Raw genomic sequence first — 22,941 nt, forward strand, 5'->3', positions numbered from 1 at the left:
AATTTAATTTCTGGTTAGCATTTTTTTTGCGAGTTAGTTTTCTAAAGGATGGGGTCGCTAACCCTATGCCCATCCCTCCTCCCTTATCCGGGCTTGGGACCTGCAGTAGCCCCAGTGGGGCTCCAGGCGTAGTTCTACATCTACCTGCATTACACCAAAAATAAAATTTCATTTCTTCTCTATATTGAGACTAAAATAATCTGAAAAACATCTTTTTTTCACTTTATGTGAAACATTCAATCATGTATTATTATTTTTTCTATTAAATGTTTACAAGAAACAACAACTACAACAACCCATTTTCTTATTCTCCTTAACTTTTGATTGGTTTGTTTTCTCACTAGCTAATTTAAGTTTTCTATAATGAAAAAAAAACAAAACAAACAAAAGATAGAAATTAATAATATTTAAAGCAATTAGTCCTGTTTGATAAATTTCCATAATGTAAATAAGAAGACGAAGGTTATCAGGACTATGTGATGATATATTAGCGCAATACATTTTGAACAATCTGATCACACATATATTCAACCGGGTCAGTTATGAGGTAGTAACTCACTGATGACAATGGTGGATGTGTCACTCAACTTCGTGGATTAGTTGAAGTTAGACATTAACACCGTTGGATGCCAGCCAGTTCAGTGGTCTAGTTTGTTAAGCGCCTGACGCGAGACTGATAGGTACTGGGTTCGAATCCCACGAGGCGGGGTCGTGGATGCGCATTACTGAGGAGTTCCACAATAGGACGAAACGGCTGTCCAGTGCTTCCAGGTTTTCCATAGCGGTCTAGCTTCAACTGACTCATGATCTCAACTGTTTAAATTACATATATATTTCAGTAGTTTAAAAATCCTCATAGAATATTCAAAAATGAAGAATATTTGAGCGAACAATTGTTTTCAATAACTTCATCATCAGGCTCTACAGTTATAAGTCCATAATTATAATATTTTTAACACATAACATCGTTAAATTCAATAATACATGCCTTAAGTTTGGCCTTTGTAAAATATTATAATTATGGACTTATAACTGTAGAGCCTGATGATGAAGTTATTGAAAACAATTGTTCGCTCACGTATATATTTGTTAAGAACATTTTATATATAAAAAAATGGAAGGTCAACTAGACTGGCAATGGGGTAAGAGGAGACAAGAATAATAATAATAATGTGAACACAATTTGAAACCCAATCACTCTGGATAATAAGCCAATATTACCAGGGTAGGTTTAAGGTGAGAACAAACTGTTTTTGAATAAACAAAAGGAGGTTTGCATTTTCGTATGGCCAAAGCTTCAATAAACCTTAGTATACAGCCTTTTACACTTTTATATAACACCACAAAAGCCGAGTTAAGATCAATCGTATGGCCTGTTTCGATTATATGTTTAGCAATAGAGGATGATGAATGTGACTAGATGGTGGTTGGAGAGAGTCGACAGGAAACCCTGGACCCGAGTTTCGTGCTACTTGGCACTCGTCAGCAAGGTGTACCTGTAATCTTGAGGGAACTGATGCTCCCTGACGGATTCGAACCCGTGTCACCCAACTTCACAGTCAGAGTCACCTAGATTGGTGGTCACATTGCAACTTGGTCGATAGCATTAGATCTGCACTAATAAGGACTTGACACACATGACATTGATCACCACCTAGTGATCAATCAATTGTGAGGACGATAGATGTTTATCCTCTACCCTTATTAGGTCACTTGATTCAATTTGTTTCTGCAACCATTTTGGTACATGTTCACACACCCTAATCCTGAGATCACGATTGCTCCTCCCTATGTATGTGTGACCACATACATATTTAAACTGGTAAACATAGTGGGATGTGACGCAATCGTTTTCAGGTCTTTTAGTTTTTGAATGAAGTATGCACCTCGTTCTTTCTTTGATAATGACCTTTGCTGCGCAATACGTTTTGTTGATGACTGATTTAAGCCTTTGTTTTAATAAAGGCTATTTGAATCACCTCTGAATGGTAAGGTGATGTAGACAGGCTTTTTTCTACCAAGGCTACAGTCGGTCTCATTGTACCATAGACTTTCCATCCATTTATGAATTTCAGAGGATAGCCATTTTCCATTGATGTTTTATTTAGCAACTTAACATCATCATCAATGGTGCCATTTCTACAAATTCGATCAAGCCTGTTGGATAGGCACCTTATCAAACCACGTTTAATAATAATCAATGTCATGGGTTCATTTTAGAATGTACCCCTAAAGAACTCGATTGTTATTAGTTCTTAATATTTATTTATTTTTAATTAATTAGTTGATTGTAGATTTATTTCATTCTAAAAATGATTTACGTCAAGAACTTAGATTAGTTCAAAAATCATAGAAGATCAATAGGAATTGAATGGTCAGTCTGTCTTATTTTAGGACTCTTTAACAATGTATGACGTTGATCACATCAGGAACCGTTGCCAGTACATTCAAATGTTGTGGTAAACGCATTAAATCTAGATTTATAAGTTAATATTCAATAACTGATCAATTTGAGTTATTATTTGAAGGTATTAAAGTGTACTACTGAAGGTTTCATGAATAAAAGCTGTTGAAGTGTCTCATATTAATCTACTAGTGTGGGCGAGACTATAATATATGGACGAACCAATTAGATTTAGGATAACAGGTCTTGGATTTTGGAGCGAAATTCATCCATTTATTTGGTTAAAAAGCGTTTTGGAATTCTAGCTTATGTCAGTTTGTAATGAGAAACCGTAAATGGAATTCCTTAGCCTAACCATCAACTGTGAATCATAATCCTTATTCTTCAAACTGCTTTATAAGTAGGTAGACACTCTCAATGTCACTTTGGCTTCACTCAAAGGTTGTTCATAAATTATAGTCTCACTAACAAATCTTAGATTACGATAAATTAAATAGATGACATAAAACGCTCTTGTATCATATTTTAGACAAAAATTCATTATTTATTCAGTATTTGTATGTTTAAAACTTCCCGGTATATGTATATCTGTACAGTTTTTAAGATAACTGTCAAATTAAATCAACTTTTAGGTCATCAAGTAAATTTCTATTCACATATCGCGATGTTACATAAAGGAAATATCATACATTCAGTCAGTGTATGAATCTATTTACAAATCATGAAGATGAGACTATAATTTATGGACGACATTTGAACAACGTTAAAGTGGCCTTAAGAATAATCAAATACTAACTAGGACTAAATGAGAGTCTTAAACATGTGTGAAGGATAAGGATGGTGATTTACAGTTCATGGTTAGGGATAGGGATTAGATTTAGAATTTTCATCACGAACTGACATCATCTAAAATGCCAAGACGCTATTTACCCAAATAAATAAAGAATTTCGCTCTGAAATCCAAGACCTGTTATCGTAAATCTGATTGGTTCATTCATAAATTATAGTCTCATCATAATGCAAATTTCGATGATTACAGTCTTATAGTATATTTATTTGTCATTACTTTCTTTTTTGTAGAAAAAAAGTCAAATCGAATGATTTTCATTTATACTTTAAATTACCTTAAAAATACGTCTATAGCCTCTTGAACATTTTCTCCTGATTTTGCGCTGATTTCAAAAAATGTACCATCTAGATCCTAAACAATAAGATTTTCATTTATTAAACAAATAAATCATAAATGTTAATTTGATAACAATTCATTACTTTAAATTAAGTAACTGTTAAGTAATTACATTAGTTGTAACTTTCCTGACTGTAAAACGTAATGATTTGTCATTGGTTGAAATCATGAGTCAATTGAAGCTAGACAACCATGGAAAACCTGGAAGCACTGGACGGCCGTTTCGTCCTAGTATGGGACTCCTCAGCAGTGAAATCTACACAAAACCTATTCTGATAGTAATGATGGATGTTCAATTCCTATTGGTAGCATCATTTACCTGAAGATTGTAAATATGCTCTAGTGGCTAGTGCCAACTAGTATAGAGCCTAAGTTAAGCAAGTAATTTCTACTTCAACTATATAACAAAATTACTATAAAATACACGTAAAAGGAACAGATTAGGGTTATTTATTTACCTATTGAATTGATTTTTCTGTGTATTTTTCAACTTTAAATTGTGACATTAAGTTTCTTGTAGAAAAATAGACGTACAATGATTATAAACTTTAGTTGTATTCTACTATTCAACATTAGTCTACTACACTGAAACGTTTATCAAATGTTTGCTAAACCTGTGTAATATGTTTTAGACTTGATAATTTCCCTCTTTTCTTGAGTGATTTAAAGTGTTTTTTCTTTACTTATTTCATCTTACTTCTTATATGGATCATAAGTGTATATGCAAAGCTTTCAACTTTTCTTTGAGGTTAATTAGGAACTATAATATTGTATAGTGAAATTTCCTTGAAAATAATTAGTACAATTACGTTATTCTGGTTAGCGTCTTTTTTTAGCAAAGTTGGAATATAACGTAACTATACTAATTATTTTAAGTGTTTATGAAAGGAAAGCACTTCTACAGTTGAAGAACATATGGAATTCAAAACAACTGTCAACTAATATCAAAGTGTGAATCTTCAATATACGAGCTGAAACTTAGAGAACTACCACAACCATCATCCAAAAAACTAAATACGTAAGATACTGAATGTCCGTTGGCCGGATACCATCAGCAACACACTACTCTAGAAGAGAACAAACCAACTTCCAGCTAAAGAGGAAATCAGGAAAAGAAACGGCGGATCCGATGCAGATGTGAAGGCGTGAATTAGTAAAGCGAGAGCACCATATCTACAACTGAAAAATATATGGAATTCAAAACAATTGTCAACCAACACCAATATCAGCATTTTCAATTCAAATGTCAAAACAGCTCTACTGTTTAGGATGGATACTTGCAGAACTACGAAAACAATCATCCAGAACATACCACTATTTATTAACAACTGTCTACGCAAAATACTTCAGATCCGTTGGCCAGACACCACACTATCAGCAACAATCTATTGTGGGAGAGAACAAACCAGATTCGAGTGGAGTAGGAGGAAATCAGTAAGAAGCACTGGAAGTGGATAGGACACACATTGAGGAAAGCACTCAACTCCGTCATAAGACAGGCCGTCACATGGAATCGTCAAGGCCAAAGGAGGAGGAGACGAAGACCAAAGAAAACATTACTTCGAGAAATGGAGACAGAAATGAGAATAATGGAAAACAATTGGATGGAACTGGGAAGGAACGCTGAGGATATAGTGGTTTGTAGAATACTGGTCGGCGGTCTATGCTCAATTGGGAGTAACAGGCGTAAGTAAGTAAGTATGTAAGTTGAAAATGGATAGGACACATATTAAGGAAATCATCAAACTACATCATGAAGCAAGCCCTAACTTGGAATCCTGAATGGAAACGGTAAAGAGAAAGGCCAAAGAACATCCTGCACCGAGAATCGGAAGCAAATATGAAAAGGATGAATAGCAACTGGAAAAAGCTGGAAAGGGTTGCCCAGGACAGGGTTGAATGGAGAATGCTAGTGAGCGGCCTATGCTCCGCCCTGAGCGTTAATAGGCGTAAGTAAGTACAGTTACGTTATGAAGTAAAGATTCTTGATTTTCTCGAGGTTGGATTCACAGTGGGTGAACAATTAAATTGTAAAGCTTTCATTGTTTTTTGAAAACAATATCATTACTACAAATCAATTCAACAGAACATAATTATTTTCAAGATGAAATCATTCGATTTAAACTAATATCTCTAAAACTTAAACTCGCGCGGAAATGATAGATCTTGGGTTTGAATCCCACGAGGCGGAATCTTGGGTGTGCATTGCTGAGGAGTCCTACAATAGGACAAAAGGCTTTCTAGTTCTTTCAGGTTTTCCATGGTAATCTAGCTTCAATTGACTCATGAATTCAACAATTAGATTAAAATATAATATCTCTGATTATAATCATCATATTCTCACTAGTGACAGTCTCCAAGAGGTACTTCCTGGAGTTCCACTGAGAAGCAGAGACCAATGGAGTTCAACCGGGTCTGTTGTGAGATAGTAACTCACTGATGACAATGATGGATGTATTGCTCAATTTCATGGATTAGTTGAAGTTAGACATTAACACTGCTGGATGCCATCCGGCTCAGTGGTCTAGAGATTAAGCGTTCGCACGCGATACTGATAGCTTCGGATTTGGAATCTTGTGAGGCGGGATCGTGAATGTGCACTGCTAAGCAGTTTCACAATAAGACGAAACGCCCTTCTAATACTTCCAAGTTTTCCATATTGGTCTACATTTAATTGACTCATGATCTCAACCATTAAAATCAATTCAAAAACACAATCAATTAAAAATATAAAAACAAACGAAACTTACATTAACAAAATCTGTTATACATTTATCAGGTATTTTATTATGTAATACATTTGGTTGTGTTTGAATTAAATCTTTTTTATTACCTAATATCATATAAATAGGTTTATGAATAATTTGATTTTGATTTTCTTTAGATGTATAATAATATTTTTCTAATTCAGTTAATGTATCTTTTGACCAAATATCAAAGATAAGGATTATTCCATCAGATTTTTCATAAAAAGCACGACATGTTTTATGACCAATAAAATCATGAAGATTTAAACTGTCAATGATTCATTGTTGTCATGTGATTCATATTGGGGGTGGGGGTGGGAAAGTGGAAAATGAAGAGAGAAAAAAAACAGTAGCGATCAGTAGTTATCATTAGAGGAAAGTGTAAAAAAACAAAAAGCAAACTTTTGAAGATTACTGTATTAGTGTGTATGGAAATCATTACAAACGAAAGGATTTGAATTCGTTTTTTTTCAATCGTTCAGATATTAGTGTTTTTACAATTTACTGTCAAAGATGTAGTGTTGCATATATTTACAATAGGAGTATCCTTTATCTTACAGAATACACAAAGATTATCAAAGATTTATGGTAGTATTAACATAAAAATTACTTCTAGAGGTACCTCCCGAAAGTGTTTTTAGAATAGCTTGTGAATTAACTTTTGGTGAGAACATGGTAACTGTTTATAGATTGTTGTCTTAATTAAATAGTAACTGGATCAAATATCTTGCATAAAAGAGCTTTCTCTATCTCTCTCTTTTCATGTTTATATATACTCATTTCATCTTTTGTTACTAGTCAAAAATAAAATAAAATTGTCATTTTTATCAATTATACTTTCTATAGCAATTATTCACCTGTAAACTTTTGCATATTTCCGGGATCGATTTTCACCTGGTCCTCTCTACATAAGAGGTAGATTCCGAATTATAACTATAGGAATTATTTGTCTGACAACCCTTCAGAAATATACTTTTACAACATCACTGAAGATCGAAGTTGCATCTTCAAGACCGTCAAGGCACAAGTCACTGAAATAGATGATCTGATACACAATATTTCACAATTCCAATAGTCTAAAATCATATTTGTTTATTTTGGAATTTGAAATCTCGATCAATGTTTTTGGGAGCACACTCTCATAAAGTCCCTATGTAGGTGAAAACAACTGTCAAGTGATAATTGACTTTAAATGGTTTTCTACCTAAAATCAGTTTGCAATTTTCTGATCCTGGATAATTTGATGGATCTTAGCATGTCTCTGTTTTTTTCACTAAAAAACTGGGCCCCTAAAAGTTAATCAAATTCATCTTGCTTTTTAGACCGTCAGTTCAAGTTACTTGAATCAATAATATGAATATGAATTAGTCTTCTGTAAACTTAAAGACTCTAATCACATAGAACCATGTTTTAAACAGTGATCGTAAATACGCTTATGAGGACTGCATTAAACAATTAAAAAATTATAGGAAATTTGTGGACATTGTAAAGTTTTTACTGTTTATATCATGAATTGATCTTAACTAGACCACCATTGTTGGGTGTAAGACAGTTATTTACCATAGTCTATGAATGGGGATTGTACAGCATCATGAACTGATTAAAGCTAGACATTAACAATGTTAGATTCCTACTCAGTGGTCTAGAGCTTAGTCATTCGCGTGTAAAGTTATAGGTTCTGAGTTCGAAAAACCTGATGTAGGACCGTGGATACACACTACAGATGATTCCTTTATTACAATGAAATGGTTGTCCATTACTTCCAAATTTTTTAATGGTTGTTTCTAACTTAGATTGATTTAAACTGTGGAAATGAAAAAAAATATGTTCACTTACAAATCAATAGTAGGAGGTTTCATAAATTGAATTAAATAATTTACATCATCTAATTTACGTTGATAAATTATAATTTTTATGTCATAAGATGAAGATATTGTAATGTGATTCTTCTTTTCATCTAGATCCAAAGGTTGTTCAAAACTATTTGATGATAACCTGTTCAATAAAGCTTGTTTACCAACACCAAGACTGCCAATCAATAATACTTTGAATATTAATGATTTTGAATCATTCAGCTGACAAAATGCCAAATTTTTTTTTATTAGAATAGAAGAAAACCAAAAAGAGAAATTTGCAAGTTTTTCAATGTAATTAAAAAGCAACAACTAGAAAAACATTATAACTGATTTCAGGGGCTGGTATAATACAAACTGTATGTATGGTGCTGTATGAATATAGCGCTATTCATTGGTTATAAATGAATTTAGTTTAGATAAAAAGATATGCTTTTAAAATAATAACGGAACATAGAGATAAGTGTTTCCAAACTTATGATCTTTGTATGTAGACTTTAAATGGGAGTGTTTTTCATGGAAAAGTTTCAACGATATTCTACAGTAAATTGAAAATAATGACAACTTGACCAAAGGTAGTTTCAAACTTATTGGATTGGTTGAAGTTAAAGATTAACACCGTTGGATCCCCGTTGGCTCAGTGGTCTAGAGTTTAAGTGTTCGTGAGCGAGACCGAAGATCCCGAGTTCGAATCCAGATCGTGGGATCGTGAATGCGCACTGCTCAGGAATACCATAATAGGACTACATACACCTGAGGAAACGAGTTTTCTTTAGATTATCAGTGATAAATATAATTAAGTATTTATCAACTAAATTGTTTATTAGATAATCACATAATTAAGTAACTTAACACATTTGCTTTGAGGCTGTTTTTCAGATAAAGAGATCATATTTGTGATTGTATTAATTTTTCAAAGAATGATCATCAAAAGTAATCTTGTCAATAGCATTGTTGTTATTATACTGAAGCCCTATAAACAGATTATCTTATACAAAGTCTAGATGTTGAGTTATTACTTAAAGATTTGTGGTGCATGGAATTGAAATATAGCTTTTATTGTCAAATCATTACAAGTCTCTACTAGGACAGTTTTGTGTGTGTGTGTGTGTGTGTTAAGTAAACAAATCATCAATCAACAACAAAAATGCCAGTCTTATTTGAACTCTACGAATCAACCTTGAAATTGAACTAACCTAGAAAACTAACCAACAGTATTCTGTTTTGAATCATTATAACAAGCATATCGAGGATATTAAAAAGCTTGATATCTTTTGAATCATACTTTACACAGTAATAGTTTTCTTGAATATTGTCATACGATAAAGACAACATTATTTATGATTGATATTTGAATTGAAGCAAAAAAACAGATTTTATGATTGATCATAATTACCAGAAAGTTGAAGGATACAATCATTGAACAATAAAATACTATTAATAATTGCTACGTATTTTTATTAATTGTGCAGTTGGGAAAATCTCTGAGTTATTCTTATATCCCGATAAGAATAATGAATGGTAACGTTTGGGATCCATTTATGGACCAATGCTATGAGTATATTTTTATCGTTCAATTGTTATGTAACTAAGCTGTTCATATTCATATCCCTCTTATTATGAATTTTATTTTGACTTATGAACCATTACTATACGATTTACCATTCTTAAGTTATGGCCAGTCTATTAATTACTATCTCCCTCATTCACAGCCACTTTTGGCTAAATATTGTACAAATGTTGTTTCATATTTTATTGTACGTTGTGGTCTGTCTGGTTGATATATAATGCTTGTAAATTAAGGCAATATCGAGGCATACGCACAGTATGCACATATGCCAATAAGAGACTGATCAATTTCAGTCCAAAAACATCAATGGGAAGATTCAAGTAAAAGGCAATATCAAGTGAAATAAACCGAGTATGTTTGAAATAAATGATTCATATTGCAGAGGCTGAGATTGGTGTTCTGGAGTCAACTGTCTGGGCTGGGCAGAGAGCAAAACCAATCAGGACTCTAAGTTGCTCGCACGTGTTTTATGCGTCACTGGTTCAATCGATAGTTCGCTGTTCTCTGATTGGCGGTATCGTTCCGTTATACAATAAACAGGACACAGAAATCACAAGTTATAACAGTTATCTCAATAGCACTGAATTGCAAATATACGAAAAACGTCATGTCCAACACTTACTTCAAATGATCTTTTACTGTTATTGTCTAAATTATCTTCTTTATACTTCCTAATAATAAGTAATGATAAGATATAAAATTTTTAAACATTTCAATAGAATTTGTAGAGTATATTGATAGGTAGATATGTTTTTATTGAACATAATAGGTGAACATAACAAGTAGATTTGTCACTAGATGTTTCTGAAACACAGGATGTATATATGCTAGAAAGAGACTAATCAATTGCAGTCCTAAACATTAATGAAAAGATTCAAATAACTAATAAACATGAATTAGACTTCATTTTATTGCAAAAATCAGCGGATATTTGGATTCAATTATTAAGTGGATAACTCAATAGCATTTGAAGAGAACTGTACTGGATTTGAGTCCTGGAGTAGATATCAACTCTGAGATCCAGGAGACTCCAGCAGATGAGTCCAAAATAGGACGAAACACGCTTGCTGGACTTCACCTCGAGCCATCATACGGTAATATTAATGGTCTATCAATAAGATGATATCATACTCAAATACTGATTTTATTTATAAAGGATAGTTAGACTATCAGATGAGCTGACTAGTTATATTAGGATACTGTCTCTCTGCACAAATGAATTACAGCATATCTTAGCACTGATTGATAGTGGGTGGTAATGGAATATGTCATGATACTAAGCTATTCATTCTTTCAGTTTATCAACTGAATTAACTACAACATCAGTCCCGGTGTTTTTAGAAACACTTTATAACATAGTACCTCCTACTTCAACATCAACTGAGTTTTATTAGACGTCTTATTGTAGTTTGAAGTTTCACAATGCTGGTTCATTACCCTAAATTGAAAGGTTGGCATGTGTTAATGTATCTCGACAATGTATTTCATTATATCTTGATTATTAATTTGTTCAAATAATGTTAACTGTGTTTTCAATTCAAGTAAGTAAACTTTCACTAAGAAATCTTATTTTCAAAGTTGAATTCACAAATTTATCTAAATTAGGCCACCATTGAAAACCTGGAAGTACTAGACGACTGTTTCATTCTAGCATGAGACGACTATCCAGTACTTCCAGTTTGTCAATTGTGGTCTAGCTTAGATTGATTCGTAAATTCATTTTTGAAAATATTACAGTCTCCACAAATAGAAAAATCCAAATCATATGAAAAATTTGCAACAATAAGGCCGTTTATGCAATTCCATTTGAGTAAGTAGTAACTTTCTTTAAAAAACATGATGCTATTATAGTAACACTCATTCAATCAATTTCCATTATGGTTATTTTGTGTCAAACACTTTTATTAACTTATTTGACAGACAATGTTATTTGAACAGTTCGCATATTTCTTTATACTAATGATTATCACTATCATATCTGTATAAACGTGTCCACTTGATCACATGTGACAGCCTATGCATGTATCTTTCATTAGCTTAAATGTTAATCGCTTAAACATCACTCGATGAATCATTTTCTTTCTCATGAATATTTGGGCTCGAATCCTATCAATTACTTTTTCCTTACCTTACTGTTCCCTGATTCAATTTGACTATAAATTCATTCACCTCTGTATTTGCTCACATAGACACACATTAGCTTCCCTACTCCAATTCGCTCGATTTGCCTGTAACTTTGTTATCTTGTGCTATTCACTAATATACTGTAGTCGCCACTTCTTATTGCCTTTTGAGTTCAAACACTGTTGGGGATTTATATGATAACAGTAATCAAGGTGATTGATCAAAGAAGACACTACAATATAACTAATATAATTTTTGACATTATACATATCCCAACAGATGAATTCACGAGTCAAATGAAGCTAGTGAGAAGCCGTAACCAATGGAGTTCAACCAGGTCTGTGGTGAAATATCAGCTCACTGAAGACAATGGTGGACGGCGGAGCAATTTTGTGGGTTGTTTGAAGTTAAACATTAACAGCGTTCGATGCCGGCTCAGTGGTCTAGTTAGTTAAGCGCCTGGTGCGAGACTGATAGGTCCTCGGTTTGAATCTCGCGGGGTGCGGGATCGTAGATGCGCACTGCTTAGGAGTCCCGTACTAGGACAAAACGGTCGTCTAGTGCTCCCAGGTTTTCCATGGTGGTCTAGCTTCAATCGACTCATGATTTCAACTATTGAAATTACTAAAATCTCCACAAAACCCTTTCTGATTATACATATCCGTTCAAATCTTCTAAACTGTGAAATAAATCTTTATGTAAAAGCATTGTATTCTATCTTTTACAAACAAAGTTTTATAAATTTTGCACAGGTAATCGTTAAGATGAACAAAAAAGACAAAACAAAATCTCATCAAATTTATACTTCTAAATATAAAGTTTTGACATTAGGTTCTAAGGATGGACTATTTCATAGTTTCTATTATGAAGCCAATATTTTTTTAGTAAACCCATTCATAAATGATCAGTTCCGGAGTGAACATTCACACACGTACACATACATCATAAACAGTCAGTAATCTGTTATAAAAAAATGAACAGATTATTTATCTACAATGTTTTATAGTGATTTTCGTTACTTTTGATAAGTCTTCTAATGGAACGCTAGATTCGGTTCCTAAACTCTTCTAGTAACCCCCAGGGCTAAATCGACACAGCGACTTAAACACGAGAGAAAAGGTGCGAAACATGGAAGAAACGCCTTACTCCAAGGTTCGTTTATGTACAGAAAATCCAGGGTATTTATAGTATTTTAGATGGCCTTGGTTTCCCTGAAAATTCTGGAATGCTACTAAACATAGTAGCAGTATAGGTAATCATCCAATCAGAAACTCGACATATGAGTTTTCACTTTCTAGATGTTTCTGGCAAAACTTCAAGTGAATTCTGATTGGATAAGATGCTTCTGCGAGTTTTCAGAGCCGTTTTTTGGCTTTTTTCAAAGAGTTTTTCTGGATCACTCCAACACTTTAACCTAATAGATGAAATGTTTTTATTTACAATTACATTCAATTGACAATCAGTAATAGGTAAAATAAACTTAAGAAATTCCGCTGTAATATATCTCGTTACAAATCATTTTAATAGTCTAAATGAAATGTGCGATTGAAGTGTATAGAGCTAATACAGAATTATTTGACTTTGTAGTGAGTAGATAACTTATATGTACTATTTTATTATTCGGAAACTAGCATTTGTATATTTTTAAATGACTATAGAAAACAACAGATCAATAATAACATGATCTGACATATTTGATCCTGAAATAATTTAGGATCATTTTGGCTCTATTTAAATATTTACATATACTGCAAGTATACAAAACAATACAAGAACTTTCGTCTAAATTTGACCGAACAGTTTCACAATATTTGGGCGCCAAATTGATGCAAGACATTAAAAAGGAAGAATGTATTTGTGAAATCTCAGCGAATGAATTTGAAGTAAATCTAACGTTGATTGGATGACTTATTCAGTATACAATGAACCGGAGAATAATGCACCTATTTATATTCGATAATTTTAATGTTTGATTAAAATTCCTTGAAAAGCTTCGACCAGATTGTCAGGCAAAACGTTGGATTTACTTCAAAATCATTCGCTGAGATTTTACAAATATATTTTTCCTCGCCTGGAGCCCCCCTGGGGCTACTGACGGTCTTAAGTCAAGATAAAGGAGGATGGTTGGGTATGGGGTTATCGACCCCATTGATTAGGAGAATAACTCGCTACAAAAAGGCTAAAAATGAAAAATCACATATCTATATATTTACATACTTGTAATTCTTTATTTCTTGTAGATACATGTCTTCACTCTCTTCATCTATTGAATTTTCAAGTCTAATAGGTAATTTGTTAAAATGTGTTCTTTTCAATAATTTCTCTTCATTCTTATTTTCATTAACATGAAAAGCTTCTGGACTTAATATCCTGTCATAGTCTGTCAAATCCTTATCATTAGATGTTTCATCTTTTAGATCTCGAAGACAGCGATTAATTTCCCTGCAATTCATTGTTAAAAAAGTAATAAAATAGACCATAATAAAAGATTAAAATAAATCATTCTACAAATGGAAAACTTCTAAGAACCGTTGAGACTAAAATTGATGGACGACCTTTGAGAGACGATAAAGTGGCCTTGGGAATATCCACCTACCAACTAGGACTAAATGAGGGTTTTAAACCTGTGTGAAGGATAAGAATTGTGATTTACAGTTGATGGTTGGGGATAGGGATTAGATTTAGAATTTTTATCACGAACTGACATCATCTAAAATGCAAAGACGCTATTTATCCAAATAAATAAAGAATTTCGCTCTGAAATCCAAGACCTATTAACGTAAATCTGATAGGTACGTCCATAAATTATAGTTTCTCCCTAAGAACCATCTGAAATTAATATAAGTAGTGTATTAACAAAATAACTAAACCTTTTATGAATATACTATTTTATTTGAACTTAGTAAAATTGAAATAACTCCGCATGGGGTCCCTCCAGGGGCTACCGCAGGTCTCGAGCCCGGATAAAAGAGGATGGCTGGGCATGGGGTTAGCGACTCCATCTTGTAGAAAACTAACTCGCTAAAAAAACGCTAACCAGAAAAAATTATTCAAACCTTTTAAACTCTGCCCTGGGAGTCAGAAGGTCTTCATTAAAATTGAATATTGAAAAACAGCTTACAAAGAAGTCTGTATTTCCCCTGTGTCATCATTTTGCTACCACTAACTGTTCTGTTTTTATTTAAATCTCAGTTTCATTCAATTTTCTATGTATCCTAAAGGTTTCGTAAGTGTCAATATATATATAGTTACATTAAACTAATGTATATCTCAACCAACACAACAATCCATTGTTTCCTGAATAACTTACACTGTCGATCACCATACACATTTCATCAACTTTTATAATATCTGACTGAAGTGTAATAATTATACTCAAAAGATCCTTAAACATACAAGCATGTTCTTTATGTTATACTACTTAATAGTTGACTATGTATTACCGTATTTAATATCAAATAGAGTTATGAGTGTTCAATTAAAAACGTGTATCAAGGAATCTCCAGAAAAAATACCTTAACTAACACAATCTTCACAAGTAAAATATCTTCTGCTTATCTTCGTAAAATCGATTAAACCTTCATGTCAGGCGATCAAATTCCAGTTAGCTTGACTGGTCATATGCAACCGTACTATTTATCTTACCAACTAAATATACATTTTGCTGATTTCGTTTCAATCTAGGGTGTCATATCTTTCAGTTATTAATAAGTGTACGGTTGTCGTGTGATTCAATAGATTGTAAAAGTTAACTCAATTTAAAGAATTTTTCTAGGGTTGATGACAAATTTTAAACGAGTACTGATCAGCTGTCTAGTATTCTCTAGATTTTTAATAGTTCCACTGGTAACATTCATCTTTTCTTAAACATTCCTTTAACAATAAATTGATCTCTATAGCCTACCCAACTAAATAAAAGAGCAGTAATAATGCAGTCATCAGAGCAATGAGCAACTAATCATTAGTAAGCGTTACTATCATTTCACTATAATGATTGAAATAACTGTTCTACAGATTATTTAACAATTCTCGGTAAAACATGAATGCATATATGTATATATATTTGACACCAGATGTTAGTCATCTGATTTAAAACACTCTTCCGATTGTAATTAACTCTGTACAGTTTCGGTCGCCAGTTCAGTGGTCTAAAGGCTAAGCGTTCACGAAACTGAAGGTTTCGGGTTCGATCTTTTATGAGATCGTAGATGCGTATTGCTGAGAAGCCCCTTACTAGGACGCCACAACTATCCAGTGTTCCCTCGTATTCTATGTTAATACAACTAAGTTCGTGATATAAAATGTGAAGATTTAACGATATCCACCACCAATTCACTGACTGTGTAACTATGAATATGATATCTTCTATCCATCTCATCTCCATCGTCATTTATACATTTCCTCGCTTGAAGTGGAAATCCTTTTTGCTTAGAGTATTTCATCCTCCAACAGATTAATTTATTTTTAGATAATTGATATTCCCATTTCTGTGAATATTTTGATTAGTTGTTTCGTTTAAATCACGTAGTTTGGTAAAATGAATTGCCATTTTCTTATTTCTTCAACAGAATATTATATTAAATTCATTTAGTGTTGTCTAACTATATCTTCCCATTGTTATTTAAGACTGCATTTGATCAGTCTCTTGTTGGCAATATGTGCATCTTCCGCGACCGGCCTCGATACTGCCTTAAGTCACAAGCTTTATAAGCAAAGATGGATAGTGGCTAGCAGTGGAATTCAGGGCGCGCGTTTCGTCCTATTTGGGACTCATCAGCTAGACGTGCCTGCATCTCGGAGTTGATGTTCACTCCAAGACTCGAATCTAGTGCCATTCGCTCCACACGCCATCGCGTTATCCACTTAGCTACTGAGTCCTAATAGCCACTTGCTTGTGAAATGGAGTGAAGTTTTAAACTTACTTGGTGTTGTTTACTTGTATCCTTCCACATTATTATATTTTTAAAAAATTTATAACCTTACCTTAATTCATTTAATTTTTTCATCAATATTTCACGTTCTTCTTGAATTTTATGACATGCTGTGACATCTGCTTTTTCTTTCTTGATACTTTCAACTTTCTTCATTGTTTGTAATTCCTTTACATTTTCCTTGCTTTCATCAATTTGTTGCTGATGTGAAAGAAATGGAAATCATTCAATCAGTCTGCCAGATACATACAAGTGGAACTTAGCACATATGTACATTGGCTCAAGTTAATAAGTTATTGACATAACAGATGGTTTAAACTATTTCTCTCTCTCAGTGGTACACTGTGCCCCCAAATGCCCTGGTACGGCCGAGAGTGGGGAGAGTCCTCTCTCCCTCGCGAAATGCTCCCATATGGCCACGTGCATACAACCACCATCAGGGAAGTCCTACTAAATAACTTCCCCCGACATTACTGTTGTTTACGAAATCGAGAGTACGAAAAGCGAATGTCTGGCGCTTTAACCGAGTTGATGGACACGGAGAGTCCACCTAGGAGAGTTGGAAACCCTGATTCCAAACCAATGGTGCACATGGGCTCCAGCATCCTGAAGGAAACGATGGCGTATGGACCAAACGTTGGTCACCGGCTACCATGGGACTACATCTCCTGATGTTGCTCGACTGCCTTGTGGATCAGACCTATAGGTCGAAGGCTCCGGGTGTGGCCCCTTAAGAAAACCAACTGCTTCGGTTTGGGCACCCGGGCAGTATTACAGCCCTCACATATATCAAATGAGATCTGTGTGGCACATATGTATTTGGTGTCTCTTTGTACCAATATCTATGTGTTAAAATAAATAAATAAAAATACCATGATAATACGTGAATACGATAATGAAACTTGTCACGTTATATCAGATCCAGGATTCATGACCCAGAATAAAGAACCAGGTTAACACTAGATAATACTTATTAAAAATAGTTACAAGCAATCATACTCAGTGAGTATGGAGTAGAAATCAATAACAGGAAAGGGAATCACATAATTAATAATCCGAAGGCTGAGTCTGTTTGTCTACGCTCAGTGACCAATGAATTTTTACTTTCACTATCACACATCAGTTGCATAATCACAGTGAGTTGAACTTATCAAGATGAACGCCAGAGTAGTAGAAGTAATAACAGTATCAGAAGTATAGCAGACAATTTTTCAACCATAAATGATATGTTTGAAGTAGAGCGAACGAGTTTGTGGAGTTTTATAAAGTATGGTGTAATTTTGAAAGTCAAAATCTTTATGATAAGATAAATAGTGAATCCATATTCACCATTATGACCGATTCTGAACATCATTACTCAAGTATCAAATTACTGGTTGAAATAACTCTACTGAGCCCAACCAGGTAATCTGCACCAAACAGCCTGGCTGAGTTTAAAAACCGATGACCTCATTAACTGATTTCATGCCTCAGTTTGGTCGTCTCTAGTTACTTCTACATCAGCCAATACCGTATATCAAGGTAGGCGATGACTGTGCTTACGTAATAGATATCCCAATCATGTTAGTCAGAAAAAATTCACTACCTGGCCAACGAGTTTGTCATCTCAATACTCGGCGTCTAATCTCTATATTCCTTAATCCAATACACCTATGGTCGAATAATATTAAGTATAAGACATTGGATGACTTCTAGTTTATATTTTGTCACCGAAGGCATTTAATACGTTGTTATGGGTTTTAACTACATTCATTCCAAACTCCCTTCCAATGGACTATTTGAATTATTCATAATATTTAATGCATATTTTACACTGAAATATCGAATCAGTAAGAAATGATCCGATCACCAATCTCTTTTAGGCCAATAATATCCTAAATTTTGATTGAAATCGATTCTGATATTTAGTTTTTGTTATCGAATAAATGTAGATATTGTTTGTCTAATTAAAAACGGTTTAAATATTTATAAGCCAAGATTGATAGTGGCTAGCAGTGGAATTCAGGATGTGCGTTTCGTTTTATTTAGGACTCACCAGTTGAATGTGCCTACATTCGAGTTGATATTCGCTCTGGGGCTCGAACCCAATACCGTTCGCTTCAAACATCAACACGTTATCCATTTAGCTACTGAGTCCTGATAGTCACTCACTTGTGCAATGGGGTGAAGTTTAAATTCATTTAGTATTGTTTACTTGAATCTTCCCATTGATGCTTATAGTGCTTGTGAATTAAGGCAATATCGAGTCATTACGTATAGTATGCATATATGCCAATAAGAGACTGATTAACTGCAGTCCTAAACATCAATGGGAAGATTCAAGTAAACAATTAATATTTTCGTTATTCATTATAATTAAAGTTTCATTGAAGATTTTTAAGAGAATTTACGAACGTTTGTTAGATTCTATATCGATTTTTTCCTTAGTACACCGAAACTCACAAAAACAAAACAATCCAAACATCTTAATTCAAGAAAGGTGTTTCCTAAATACTTCCTATTATAAATAAATAACAAGTGAATAATCATAGTTTAAATCACGGACTGATGCCAATTAGACCACTGGTGTAAACTAAGGAGCACTGGATATCTGAACATTCATAACCAATGGAGTCCAACTATATTATGTGTCAGATAGTTATCCACTGTAGGCAATGAAAGATGGTCACTCGATACATTGAAACAATTGAAGTTAGGTATCTACATCACTAGATATTGATTCAGTGGTATAAATATTAAGCGTTCATATGCGAGATTGAAGATAGTGGGTTCAATTTCCCATTGGCATGGTCGTATATTACTTACTTCTGCGTTGTCAAATACTAGGATGAAACAGTTTTCTAGTGTTTACCGGTTTTTATTGGTGGATCAATTATGATCAGTCCGTGATATAAATTAGGAAAATTCTACAATCTCCACAAAATCTCAGGCTGACTGAATAATCGCTTGAAACTAAATATTATTACTGGCCTACGTTTTATCACATCATAAGCATTTAATACAAAGCAACCACTTGAAATATGATGATTACAACTTATACCTAATGGGATGACAAAATTAAAAATAATAATAATAATAACCTATAACTAATACTGGGCATTTGCCGAAATTATCCACTAGTTTTGAATAATCTGAAAGCAACTGTCTACTATGAAAATTTCGACGAACAAAATGAAAAACATAAATCTGGTATAGAATAAAAAACTAAAGCTTAAAATGTAGTAAAAATGAATAAAAAGATGATCAAGTGTTCTGGGTACGTTGTACTTATTGAGTATTAGAAGCGTTGAGGTTAACCTCAATCAGAATGTAGTGCTTAAAATAAACAACTAAATAACCAAGCATATAATACGCAAAAGATTTAGAGGTCATTTTTTAAAATCGATTCTTAGTTTAATTCCAGTTTGTGATAAACCAACTCTTTACGAATGATCCACATCCTATGTGATGCCTATTTCAGTAATAAATATATATTCCATCAATTCAATGGTATAGAGGTAATATTTAATTTTCTTATATTGTTTATCTCCTAAGTTGACCTTGACATTTAAATAAAGGTTAATACTTCATTAATTTATTTAAATGAACCTGATGAATTGTAGATGTTGGTATTATCTGTTAAAAATACTCCCCGTTACAACAGGTTATACGCTTTAATATTAGTTCAACTTCCCGTATCATTTTACTATGATATTTTTCATATTAGTTAACTATAAAGACAAACATAAGTTTACATCATCGGTCAATATTTTTTAGAAACTTTCATAAGATCTGGATAGCGTTTTTTAGCGAGTTGGTTTTCTACGGGATGGGGTCGCTAACTCCATGCCCAGCTCTCCTCTTTTTATCTGGGTGTGGGGCCGGTAGTAGCCCCAGAGGGGCTCCAGGTGGTGGTCGACTGGATCATGAAGACGTCCACATCTGGGGGAACGCATAGGATGCAGCTGGAAGGTCTAGACTTCACAGATGATCTGGCTCTCCTATCGCACACGTAACAACAAATGAAAGAGAAGACGACCGGTGTAGCAGCAGCCTCAACAACAGTAAGACTCAACATACACAAAGGGGAAAGCAACATTCTCTGGTACAACGCAGCATGCATTAATCTAATCACACTAGATGAAGAACATTTGGAAGATGTAAAAACCTTGACATATCTGGGCAGCATCACTGATGAACACGATGGATCTGATGCAGATGTGAAGGCGCAGATCGCTAAAGCAAGAGCATATATACATCTGGAACTCAAAACAACTATCAACCAACACAAAGGTCAGCATTTTTAATACAAATGTCAAAACAGTTCTACTGTATGAGGCGGAAACTTGCAGAAATACGAAAACCAACATCCAGAACATACCACTATTTATTAACAACTGTCTACGCAAAATACTTCGGATCCGTTGGCCAGACACCACACTATCAGCAACAATCTATTGTGGGAGAGAACAAAAGAGATTCGAGTGGAGGAGGAGGAAATCAGGAAGAAGCACTGGAAGTGGATAAGACACACATTGAGAAAAGCACTCAACTGCATCACAAGACAAGTCCTCATATGGAATCGTCAAGGTCAAAGGAGGAGAAGACGAAGACCAAAGAACACATCACACCGAGAAATGAAGACAGACATGAGAAGAATGGAAAAGAACTGGGAATGAAGACCCAGGACATAGTGATTTGTAGAATGCTGGTCGGTGGCCGATGCTCGATTGGGAGTAACAGGCGTAAGTATGTAGTAAGTTCATAAGATCGCTAGGAATACTACATTCCAGTAATGTTCAATACTTTGTATTGAAAATCGTGATCAATCTAGTACTGAATATTTACAGCTGTCTGTCACGTATAACACTTCTGTTTAGTGGATGTTAAGTAAATTTCAGAGAAACCTTGTTTTTAATTTATGAAGATGAAAGATTACTTAATTATCTAAAGGTGAATGAAATAAGATTTTCATATTGCATTTTTCTACCATCATGACACAGATAACATCTCTGAGCATGATCTATTATTGAATTTATACAGTTTTACAAATAGAATGCCGAAAGATCTGTGAGACATATCCATATTGAAACTAAATTGTGTTATTAGAAGTTTCAGTCTAGTCGTTTCTGATGATGCAAACAACTAATTACGCACCCACTACCAAATATTGAATAAGGCCCTGGTGTATGATGAATATTCAACGCTTTCTTTGGATAAATTTCAAAAATTATCAATCATCTGGTATGAATTATTAATTACAACGTGGATATTATGCTTCTGTTTATTATTATTACTGGTATCAATACTCTGTCACTATAGTGAAGAATTTCATGATTTCATGAATGACTTCTTATTTTCGAAATGAAAACAAGGATACAGATTGATGTATGGAATTGTGTGATGTAAAATGATTAAGTGGTAGCCGCTTTCAAAACTGAATTATTAGTGTAAGCCATGGAATAATTTCAGATCGAAACAAGAGCACTAGCCAGAAGAACATGTTTCCATAATAAATGAAGTGTAAAACCATCCAGATTATCAACACTCTGAGAATTTCAGTTTCCATATGTTGGATCATAGGTTTTAAAGCCCTGGCGTCTGGACCACTCAGTTTGTCGAGGTCCTAATTTGAAATGACCTCTGACCAACATCACTTGCAAACCTGAGAGGTGCTTCAAGAACTGTGTCATTTACCTTCATAAACTCCTCCAGTTACTCTTTGCTGATGAGTCCCAAATAGGTTTTTTGCCGACTTCCTCCAACCACCATACTATATCTCAACAAGGTTCTTGTGATGTCAAGCCAATTAGACTAGGGGCCACATGACAACTTGATCGATGAAATTTGATCAGCATCTCTAAGGTCTTAACATACATCGAATTTGTCACTACTTAATGATCAATCAACTACATATTCCACTATAGTTATGAATATAATGAACAACTATGACCAACTATAAAACCTAATCACTCGTAAATATGGTATTCCATACTTTTCAGATGAATAGAAGAAAATTCGGAATAAAGTAGGAGACAACTGTTTAATGCTTCCTGACAGAAATTAAAAGTTTCACATTTCATTTTATTTATTCGTGGTATCCAGTCTGTTTGTTTGCACTTGTCAGTGTTGATAGATACTTTGTGG

At 33.9% G+C, this 22,941-nt stretch overlaps 1 protein-coding gene across 1 annotated transcript in view; it reads right to left on the reverse strand.

Annotated features, from left to right (window-relative positions):
• Positions 1–212: 212 nt before the first annotated feature.
• EFCAB4B_3 (EF-hand calcium-binding domain-containing protein 4B) overlaps positions 213–22,941 on the reverse strand; it is a gene marked incomplete at its 5' end in the record, with an annotated part of 46,489 nt that continues 23,760 nt past the window's right edge. The window contains 7 exons of the mRNA XM_051219372.1: positions 213–358; positions 3,529–3,605; positions 6,341–6,605; positions 8,174–8,412; positions 10,383–10,431; positions 14,102–14,326; positions 16,868–17,016. Coding sequence (XP_051066873.1) covers positions 271–358; positions 3,529–3,605; positions 6,341–6,605; positions 8,174–8,412; positions 10,383–10,431; positions 14,102–14,326; positions 16,868–17,016 — 1,092 coding nt within the window. The 3' untranslated portion in view covers positions 213–270. The remainder of the gene's footprint in view (positions 359–3,528; positions 3,606–6,340; positions 6,606–8,173; positions 8,413–10,382; positions 10,432–14,101; positions 14,327–16,867; positions 17,017–22,941) is intronic.

The sequence above is a fragment of the Schistosoma haematobium genome, chromosome 4 (assembly GCF_000699445.3).
Source record: "Schistosoma haematobium chromosome 4, whole genome shotgun sequence".
Classification (NCBI taxonomy): Eukaryota; Metazoa; Platyhelminthes; class Trematoda; order Strigeidida; family Schistosomatidae; genus Schistosoma; species Schistosoma haematobium.